General features: G+C 44.7%; 1 protein-coding gene across 1 annotated transcript; it reads left to right on the top strand.

Moving 5' to 3' along the window:
• The first annotated feature begins 133 nt into the window (after positions 1-133).
• On the top strand, positions 134-10,193 carry reep2 (receptor accessory protein 2). Its single transcript, XM_076739162.1, has 8 exons — positions 134-341; positions 2,545-2,617; positions 4,360-4,436; positions 4,754-4,874; positions 5,036-5,149; positions 5,654-5,834; positions 7,083-7,249; positions 7,799-10,193. The coding sequence occupies exons 1-8, from the start codon at positions 310-312 to the stop codon at positions 7,868-7,870; spliced, it is 837 nt and encodes a 278-aa protein (XP_076595277.1). The 5' UTR covers positions 134-309; the 3' UTR covers positions 7,871-10,193.
• Positions 10,194-10,933: the final 740 nt, after the last annotated feature.

The following is a 10,933-nucleotide window of genomic DNA, read 5'->3' as shown; positions in this document are numbered from 1 at the left end:
GGTAAACATACCGTTGATCAGTCCTGTGTGGCCTAGCTTTTTTTTTTTTTTTAACTTAAAATGAGTCATTTCACAGCGGGGCCCTGGCCCTTTAAGATCTCGTCTCCCCAGCAGCGGCTGAGAGCGGAGCAGAGCAGCTTGGAGCCACAGACTGCAGCACATCATCCGCTAGCCCACCTGACAGCGCAGCCTCCCGGTTCACATCACAACAAACCGCGTCCTGGACAGGAATGGGGGGCACCTAGCCCGCTAGCTAACTAACTAGATTTCCCAGAAGCGGAGAAGGCTCACGGCCGGCGGTCCAGCAAGATGGTATCCTGGATTATTTCAAGGATAGTAGTGTGAGTATGGGCAGGGCTGCTGTGTTTTAACGTTAGCCTCCATTCATCAGCTGTCTGATGCTGGACGCTGCGCCGCCACAACTAGCTAACATTAGGCTTGTGTGCTCTGTCATCCAGCTTCCGTCTAGAAGTAGCTAGTTAACGCTGCTTTTCATGAGTGTAGAGAAATGCTGTGTGAGAGCTGCTGTTCAGGCGCTGAGCTGAGCAGTAGTCCGTACTAACCGCCTCAAACGTTGCTCCGTTTCTTCGGTTAATGCAACGATGCGGTACAATCTGCATCCGGCGCTCGTTAGCCGCTGCTAGCTAACATATGCTGGCTAGCTAGTTAACCTAAGTGTGACCACCTGACAGATAATGTGTTGGCGGGGAAGGGAGCTGTTAGCCGGCCACACGCTCAAGGGAAACCTGCTTAATATGCAGCCTCGCTGCAGACTAGGAAACAGGCTCCAAACTGCTGGCCACGGCTCTTTAAAACACTACATCCAGCTTAGTGCTGGTCTACACAGCTGAGCATCTCGGCACCATATGTGAACACTGGTCGTGAAAATGCAATGGCCAAGGAGGCCAGACAGCAATGTCTGTCTGTCCATCCACGACTATGATGAGGAACTGGCCAGGTCAGCGTGCATGACTTGTATATGTCAACATGTTGGAGTGACTTTACAGGTTTATTCCACGCTGTGATCACACCAGCAGGTCGGGCCTCAGCTTCCACCTGGACACACCACATCCTGACAGTGTGGATGACTCAACTAAAGCCAGCAGCTGTCATCATCCTGATCCTGATTATGCAGACACTTTGCCAGTGCTGCATTAGTGTTGTCTCATGTCAAGTGACTGCACGATATTGCGATCTGACCGATGGATGTCCACGTCTGTTAATTATGCTTTCAATTTCATGTGGAATTTAACCAGGTCGTGCTTAAACCTGGTAGTGTACTGTATTTAAAAGGCTCAGGTGCAGAGATATTATTGATGTTTCATCCCTGTAGATGTTCTACTTGCCTGGATTCCATAGGTAGAGGACAACACATTGGCAAACATTTACTTCCAGCAGGCTCTTCCACTTCAGTGCACCTCAGGTAGTCATGCGTGGATGGAAGACAAACCATGTGACTGGATATGCATCATAATGGCTGCTGTACATCTAACAAAATCATTTCTCGTCTTTGCTTTGGGCCTTAAACATGCAAATGCCTCTTTTGAAAGGTAACTGAGTAGTGCTTTTTTTGTTTTAAAGAATAATTATTTGTCCAAAACTGGAAAACTTAAATCAGTTGAATAAGCAGCATAAATATACTGTGTGCTGAATATCTGAGCTAGAGGACGGGAAACCCTCAAACTGAGAGAAGTAAACTTGAGATGGGGACAGAAAGAGGCGCAAGGCGTCTGCTAAGGGAGTCTGCTGCCTTAGAGGCCTGCTACGAGTCGCCTCGGCTTACTGTACAATGCTGAGAGGCGCTGCGCACATGACCGAGCAGCTCAGACACTTACTGGGACAGAAGACCTACTTAAATGCTGAGAAAGACAGTAGATATACTCAGGCTACCAGCAGCTGGGAGCACAAGCCTCATAGGTGGACTCTGTGTGAAAAACATTCAATCCTTAGTTTAGATAGGTCGCAATCGTGGTTTACACTGGAAGCACACAGACAGACTAGTGGAGACTAGTGGCTTTCTGACCTGTATTCTCCCCGCCTGTCCCCTCACTCAGCATTTAGCATCCTGTCACATCAGCACAAATCCCCACAGCGGCACAGGATGCCACCAAATGCACACGAAAACACGGCTCTGTGTTCACAGTGTCCCAGTGTGCACATGGACGGACACATGGTGACCCACCTCCGGCCCACTTTTGTGTGTTTTTCCACTTTGTCTTGTTGTGCTTTTCCTGATTCCACGATCCTCTTTATATTTTGTTTGAACTGATTATCAGGCCGATGTGTTTTGACAAGCCACTACCCATCAGCTGTCTACTGTGGCAACGCCATTCAGATGAAAAACACGGAGACTAACATTGCTTAAGTATAAGTAGCCCACTAATACAGAAAGCTATGCTTATTTTACAAGAGCTCAGAACAAACATGGCTAGCTTGCTTTTAAGGCAAGAACATGTTTAAGAGGTGTCAACACCCAGAGGCCATGTTCTCAAGCTGAATCCTCCTCCTCTGACCCGGGCTTCTCTGCTCCTCTGCTTTTTGCAGCCTTGCCTTTGGGACGCTCTATCCAGCATACTCCTCGTACAAGGCCGTCAAAACGAAGAATGTGAAGGAATATGTGAGTATCACCTCTGGTTACTAAATCATAGCAGACCGTTTTCAAGCCCTGTCTGCCCTGTTTGACCTTTGGGATATTTTGCCCAGGGCTGCTGTCGGCTATTTTTATACTAATGTTTTCAATGCACATTGTGAGAAGGAATGTAATACAAAGCCTACAGATAGAGTTTAGACCAGTCACATGCTTGACATTAATTGGAGGACAAGTATTAATCACCTTTAGTAATCTCTGGTTTGATGTTTGACTCTGCAAAGATGATGATCAGGGTCTCCCAGACGAGGTCATAATGACATGGCAGTTAATTTGGGCTCACCACCCTTCATGAAACGGTATCATTTAGGCACCACAATGACTCTAAGAGACAGAGTAATACCTTCATATCTGTCTCAATCCTTATTCTTCTTCCCTTTTACATGGACACACAGTGCGGTCCATATTTATCCAACACCTGCAAAAGAATACATGAATGTGCATGCTCCTCGTAATGATTACGTAACAGCCTGCCACGCTGCAGGTTGTGAATAACCGCCTGCATCATCTAGTGCAGTTGTTCCCACCCAAGGGGTTGCACAATGAATGTGATGGTCAAAGAAGATTAACTGGATAGGAGAGCATTTTAAAAAAGCATTTCTTCAACAGAAAATAATTTTTCTAAGTCAGAAAAGAAATAAACTTTATGCTAGTAAAGTTGGGAACCACTGATCTGACACCCATAGCATGCTGAGTGCACGAAACAGCCCAATCCCTTGATACCAAAATGACTCACAGTTCTAACGTGCACTCCCTCATTTTGTCCTGACGTCCTATCGCCTGCAAATCCCCAAGTTTCCTCCATTGAGATTTTAAAACTCAACACAGTCCATGCTCGTGTATTGAAACATTAACGCTGAGCTGAGTGAACAGTTTGGGATTTGGCTGCATTACAAAATGAACAATGGAGATTATCTAACACAACAAGTAATGTGGACATGATTTGAAAGACGGAAAAGCCAGTGTTGCCAGTGGAAACCTGGATGAAAAGCAGTAGAATCCCATTCTGTCTGGCTGAGAGTCGGGGTCCTCCCTGCTTACCTCATCGCTGCAAGGGATGAGAGAGAGAGATGGGGGGGGGGTCCCGGAGGAGGAGGAGGAGGAGATAGCAGCACTCTGGCCCTCCGCCTAGATTTGCACTTGAGAACAGTCTCCTCCTGGCAGGGTTACCATGGCAACTTCCCCTTCCCAAGCAGACAGCCACAGAAGGACAGAGGAAGAGGGGGAGAGCGAGTGGAGGACGCCATTTTTAGAGCCGATGTTTTCATTCCCCTTTCCTCCTCTTTGACTCATTTCTACTGAGTCAAAGGATTCAGTGCGTTTAGACGTCTGCACACATGGCGTGCAGCGCTTTTCTCTGATTCAGTCACATTTGATAAGCCAACGTGTTTGGTTATTGATAATGTATTTCCAGTGACTCTGTGGCGTTTGGCATTGACTCCATAAGCTACTTTGCCTCTAAGTGCCTCTAGTTTATGGCACTTCACGTCGTTTAGATGATGCCCTACATTTCCTTTGTCTCCGGGAGATTAACCATGCATGCTGATGTGATCCGACACGACTGAAGCATATGTTGCATGTTTAGCTCCACGTGTCTCAGCACGTGCACACGGGATGCTGTGGGCTTTCGTATGCTGCTTTTGTGATGTTCTCTCGACTCACCTGTGTGTGCGTGTGTGTGTGTGTGTGTGTGTGTGTGTGTGTGTCTCCAGGTGAAGTGGATGATGTACTGGATCGTATTTGCATTGTTCACAACAGCAGAGACTGCCACAGACCTGCTCCTATCATGGTGAGCCAGGAGCTGCTCATGATCATGGCAACTAGCTTGTAATAAATAAACGGCTTATGTAATATCAGTAGATGCATTCATGTGTGTGTCTGGTGCTAAGTGTTCTTGATTATTTTTAGTACAGTGATCTCTTATTAAAGTGTCTTGTTTTCACCTCAGCATCATAAAAAGCAACTCACACAATCGTTCAGCCCTTTTATTTGTCAGATTGTCTCATTGTGTCTTTGTCTTTGTAACTCTGGTGTCTGTACCTTCCTCAAAGCTTTTCTCGTTTCTTTTCATCTCTGCTGATGGTATAACTCTGTTTCATTACTCAGGTTTCCATTTTACTTTGAGCTCAAGATTGCCTTTGTGATCTGGCTCCTGTCTCCATACACCAAGGGCTCCAGCGTCCTCTACCGCAAGTTTGTCCACCCAACCCTGTCCAACAAAGAGAAGGTGGAAACCTGGCCTTTTTATGTCATTAAGTCCCTGTCACAATTGTAAACTGGTTTGCTTGTCCACATTGAAATCAGATTTTTCTTTTCCTCTAATTTTCCTTTTGGTTCTTTATTCCATTGTGCTCACTCTTCACCGTCATCTGTCGCCCTGTGCTGTAGGAGATAGATGAATACATCGCACAGGCCAAAGACAGGAGTTATGAGACCATGATGAGGTTTGGAAAGAGGGGTCTCAACCTGGCTGCTAATGCTGCTGTCACTGCAGCCACTAAGGTGAGTCGCATGCTCTGATGAAGTCAGAGGCCAATATGATTTAATAACTCAGACAAAGCCGTTCATGTTTGACATCTGTAATGGCTACAAGTGTTATGGCCCTGTTTAGATTTGCCGCTTCAGATCCAGATCTGTACCATTTTCGTCTGAATCCAATGAGTTTACCACTGATGTGTGTTTTTAAAATGCTTCTCAAGTTCTCATTTTCATTGATCTGTAAGACGATCAGACTTACCGATCGATGGACGAACGATTGCAGCTGATATGATCAAGAGTTTCTTGTCCGTTCAAGTGGAGGAAAAGCTTAAAAGTCCAGTAACAGAGCCAGTTGAACAAGAAATTAATGGCATCAGTGATAATTGACAAAAATCTCTTGTCAGCGTTTTATAGATGAACAGATAAACTTAGTGCTTTCCCTCAAACATGTGAGTGATGCAGAGTTGAGGGATAGATTTTCTCAAGCGTATCCGACGAATCTGTGTTTGGTTTTGCTGTGATGACCAGGGGCAGGGCGTGCTGTCCGACAAGCTGCGGAGTTTCAGCATGCAGGACCTGACTCTCATCAACGCCGACGACGAGCTGGCTCTGCACACCACAGACGCCCGCATGAGACGGGACCCCATGGACGAGATGAGCTCAGGGGCCAGCACGCTGCCCCGGGCCAAGAGCACTGCTGCACGGCAGAGTAAGGCCACACAACACGCACAACCTGCACTGCTTCATTAACAGCTTCAGAAGCACAGAGTCATACGACTCTGCATGAATACATACATGCTGTGTGACCAGTTAGCTAACTGGGCTGGACCAGGACGGGGGCCAGTTGAGCCAAGTGGAGTCATGTGACTCAAAGCACTGCAGAATGGCAGAGAAGAGGAGGGGATGCAAAGAAGTGCCGAGTGGGGTGGTGAAAGCATGTGATTCCAGTGGGAGGAGAGGCTTGGAAGGAGGACTCTTTGTGTCCTAGTACACTGCCGGCCGGCTGGCTGTGCGGAGCTGTGAACTGAATACAGACGGGGGGGGGGGGGGGGCACAAGCAATGAGAACAGGACAAAGTTGCACATTTAAATTTCTACCAACAAGAACAATGTGCAACTTCAAAACAGTGAAGCGAAGGAATCAGGTCGCTGGAGTTAATATAAATTCTTAGAGGTGATCTGTGGATGGATTTTCCTTCAATAATATTTGGGAACAACACAGTGTATCGTGAGGAGAATCCAAGCTCAAAAGTCCTCCTAATGATTACTCAGAGCCGAATGGAGCAGACTGATTCTTCTTCCTGCTTTTCAAGTTATTTGTAAGTGGAACAAAATTGAATAATGCTGTACTCCTTTACACGATGCAAACAGACTCAAACATGTTTAACTTTCCTGCTCCTCCATTCATTTACAACACATAATGAATTAGAATCGCTGTCTAAATTTGCAAATGAATGTGTGAACCGCACTGAACAAAATGATATCCAACCAAATTGTATTTCTTAATTCCTTCTTTTCTGTCTCTTGAAAACCTGCTAAATCAGTGGGAACCACGTTTCCTTTCCCTTCTCTTTCAGTCTGTGCTCCAGTGATGAAGCAGCTAGTCAATTAATCAAACTGTGGACTCACAGAAGAGCTTGACATTTCCAATCAAGCCGAAGTGCCAAACATTTGTTGGTTTCTGCATTTCAGATGTTAGGATTTGTGGATTTTTACTGTTAGCACGCATTGTTAGACGTCACCCTGGGCTTTTCATGATGGTGATTGGCCAAAATATTCATTTAAAAAAAAAAAAAAGAAAATAAAAATCAATAATTAGTGATTGAAGTTTGTCCCCTGCTGGCTCTGTCTGTTTGCCCTCTGCTGATTTTTTTTCTTTGTTGTTGTTGTTGTTGTTGTTGTTGAACTCTGAGCTGCTCTGTCATTGAGTAACCACCAATTTTTGTCCAATCCCGCAGCCCGCTCTGTGGCGGCTATGTCCCTCGCTGACGACGCGTCATCCCAACACAGTTCTGACCAGTCGGACACAAGGACTGAACACTCGGATGAAGATGTGGGAGAAAAAGCCCCTAAACGCAGTACCGGCGTCAAGGCTACCAAGAAACCTGCTGCTGCTAAGACAGAGGTAGGACCAGTGGTTTTCAGTGCTGTGCATTGTGCCGACAAGAGTGTAACAAACTATTTGAATGAGAAATCCTCTTATCAATAGAGTCGACTGTAAAATACAATATTTCAGAGGTGTTTTTGAAAAAGATAATCACTGATGTAACATCACAGCTAAGCTGAGCTCGCGTTGGTGTGTTCTGGAACACGTCATGAAACTGTTGATTTCACACTTGACAATAAGTCTTCTTAAAATATACATCGCAGTATTTTTGGGCCAAATGGCAACATTCAACATTTATCAATACTTATTGGATCTATTTAGTCCTACAATGCCCGCAATGCAGCTCAAGAGCACCTTTGATTCTGCTGAGTATTTGGAGCTGAAGGGTTACACTTCGGCCCGACGGTACGAGTAGTCGCTCCATTTCCCATTCACTCCTGTGGAAGTACGAACGATGGACAACGTTGAAGCGTAAACTGACCTTGTGTGTAAAACCGGCGCCCCTTTTAAATTTTAAAATTACTCTTTACTTTCTCCTCCCTCCCGTTGCTCTGCTCCCTCTGCAAGACTCAAGCCAAGACGGTCAAGAAACCAACGAAGAAAAAGACCACGACTAACAATGCAGAGACGCCGCCATGAGGCCTGCTGTCCACATCCACCGGCCTACACTCGCTCCACCCACAGCCTGCAGTCCTCTGTTTGGTCTCCACACATATACACTGTATATATCAAGCACTGAAATTGTGTCACACTTGCTGGTTTTTAGAGCCAAGTGCAGGTTCGGTTTTTAGCTGTATGTGGCCTCCTTTAGGTTGGGAACAGTCGCTGGGTTGTTGCCTCAGTTTTTAATTTCTGTGAGCTGTGAACAGAAGTGCTCCTTTTTCTTTAACCCTCTGACACATATGTACAGTAGGTCCTCACAGTAGAGAGAGAACACGTTAGTGAGAACACCAGCTGACCATGTGCAGTTTTCCCGTCTCCTCGGCCTTCCTGATTGGTGTTCTGCTGCCGACTTTGTGACAGTCTTGATCCAGGCTGTTTCTGGTTGAAGTATCTCTCGTGAAAACTCACATTTGTCACTCCTTCGGGTCCCCTGTGTGTCCTCTGTGCTACTCCTACGTGGTTCCAGTTGGAAAACTTCACCCTCTTGATGCGTGCAGGCCTCAAGTTTGGGTCCTCATCTGCATCTGGCCATGATGGTGGACATCCTCAGACGCTGTCATGTCTGGAGCTCGAACAGTTGGCTTTTTTTACTAAGCAGTAAGAAGGTGATTGAGATCAACTGTAAGGCCTGCATTGGCTGATAGTTGGAAACATCCTTGTTGCTGTTCCCACTTGTGTCGTTCAGCCACCACCATTTCCTCATGTAAGTCAAATTTTACAGGATTATTTGGGATCAAAGCTGCTTTGGGCCTGTATTTTACATTAATTTGAACCTTTTTGACTGTATTTTAGGCCTCACAGCTTGTGGAAGGCTTTAAAGTTTAGCTTCCCCTCACTAAGCCTGTATACCTCTGAGTGAGTCTGGCTCTGCTAAGTTCAGGTCTCGCTTATGGCAACTTTCTTCCTCGCTCCTTTTGATGTGTCTTTCAACTCATGTGCGGTACAGGTGCTGGTGGAGTAGTTTGTTTAGTGTTGGCTTAGTTATCCTTCATCCGGACATCGCTCTCTCTTAGGTTATGTTCATCTACGATCATTTATGAATTCCGCTTCTGTTTGACCCCGTTCTTTTGGTCATGTGATATAAGTAGTAAGTATGATGAGTTGTGCATATCCAGGCCTCTTAAGCTAATGCTGTAACTGAGCTATCTCCCAATAAATACAGTAGTCACAGAAGAGCTGCAGGTGTTTTTGTGAGGTAGCATATCTGCTTCCACCACGGTGGTGATGTCTGTATGTTGCTTGTGTTCAACATTAGAAAGTCACAGAGTAGCTCTGCACTCTCTCACTCCTTTTACCTGGCTGTGTGGTCGCCTCTTTATAATATTTCTACTCCTTAGAAGCCAGGACAAAGCGAAAGCAATATGGAAATAATTAAACCAAAACCAACATCAAGAGACCGTGAGGAATTATTTTCTCATCCCCGTGCTGTCGTTTCACATGTGGAGGGAGCGTCGGACCAGGCTGTGGGTGTTTCCAAACGCTGGACGTCGGTTCTGGGATGGCTCCTCTGGTTGTCAGCCACTGCGCTGTGGCTGGTTTTCTTCTGTAACGAGAGATTTAAAAGCATGAGACTCCTCCCGCGCTCATTACTGCTGTCTGCAGTGTGATGCTAGGATGAACCAGTAGGGGGAGTCAAAGCCCACCTCAACTGTTGGTAAAGTTAAACAATATGTGAACAGGATGTAAATAGTAACCTTGACTGTGTATATATAGTATGAGCTTGCTTGCCTTATTCATTCTCTGGGCTTAAATCCATTTTTTTTTTATTTGTGTGCTTTTCTTAATTCTTAGTCTTGATGACATGTTCTGAGGCCTGAAGAAGCTCAGACTTCACCAGTGTGGGCGTCTGGTACTTTTTTTATTTTTAACATGTGTACATTTCTTTCTCTGTCTTCCTGACATTTTAACTCCACTCCATCACAAACTAGAATATCGTCAGACTGATTATTAAATATTTTAGGGCCAAAAGTTGAAATCCAGCCTGTTTTTTTCTTCCTTTTTCTTCTTAATTCCATGTTTGCACTGAATACAGAGAGGACGGCACATAATTAAAAGACGTTTGGTCTTCTCAAGATACAACCCTGCATTTTTATCTTGTGTTGATGCGAGTTTTGGATATTTATTGCTTATTTTCTCTGTTTTAAGTCAGTATTGTATACAGGGATGTTCATTTGTATATTGTTTGTGCCAATTCTCAAAGCTCCATGTCACAAAGGATTACAGTCTGTGTGCTGGGACAGTGGTATCTAACAAGATCATGTATCAGTAATAAAACTACTAATAAAGGAAATTAAATCAGTGTCTTACTGTTGTGCACTGGAAACTAAATGTGTCTGTTACATCCCTTTGTGGCCAACATCCACCTCACTAAGTTATTCCGTGACGAAAAAAGGAAACGTATATAAAGCAGTAGGACGTTTGTAAAGTGATGCAGCTTGATTTTACACAGCTGTCTCAGTTGTCTCTTAGTTAGTTTCGGGTTTTTCTTTTGTCGTGGTTACAGGTTGTTTTTACAATGTCAACAAAAGTAGAAGGGAAAAGAACAGAAATCAAATAACTGAATAAAACCAAGTAGAAAGAAAAAAGAAAACATCAAAACACAGAGGGTGTCACTCACCTCCAGACTAGCATATCTAACAGAAACTCAACCCACGTGCAGAATACAGAGGGTAACCTGCCCTGCAAAAGCTCAGCTGGCAAAACAAGAACTTAAGCAGAACAGAAAAATTTCACTTGCCAAGATTTTTAAAACTAGTAAAAATATCTCGTCTCAAAGAAGCCACAGTTTCCTTAAAAGTGGTGCAGTCAGACCAAAAAAAGGTACATTTGTCAGGATACAGAGAAATTCTGACTTTGACAAAGCATTTTTGTTTCTCGTGTCAATCAAACTGCTTTATAATTCTGGAAATTCTACTTTCAAGCATTAAGTTACTCACAAGCAGTAATACAATCTCTGTAAGACCGTCTTATTGAGATGATTAAGAACAAAAAGCTCGAAATAAGTGAAATGCTCTAACACAAAAACTGCTCAGTAAGAAG

The sequence above is a fragment of the Chaetodon auriga genome, chromosome 9 (assembly GCF_051107435.1).
Source record: "Chaetodon auriga isolate fChaAug3 chromosome 9, fChaAug3.hap1, whole genome shotgun sequence".
In the NCBI taxonomy this organism is placed as follows: Eukaryota; Metazoa; Chordata; class Actinopteri; order Chaetodontiformes; family Chaetodontidae; genus Chaetodon; species Chaetodon auriga.
The sequence above is the reverse complement of the archived record's forward strand: the minus strand, read 5'-3'. Positions and strand labels throughout refer to the sequence as shown.

Coding starts and splice junctions, on each gene's coding strand:
- reep2 (XM_076739162.1), top strand. CDS start 310: ATGGTATCCTGGATTATTTCAAGGATAGTAGT. Junction 5,150..5,653: donor CTGTCACTGCAGCCACTAAG/GTGAGTCGCATG, acceptor TGTGATGACCAG/GGGCAGGGCGTGCTGTCCGA. Junction 5,835..7,082: donor GAGCACTGCTGCACGGCAGA/GTAAGGCCACAC, acceptor CCAATCCCGCAG/CCCGCTCTGTGGCGGCTATG.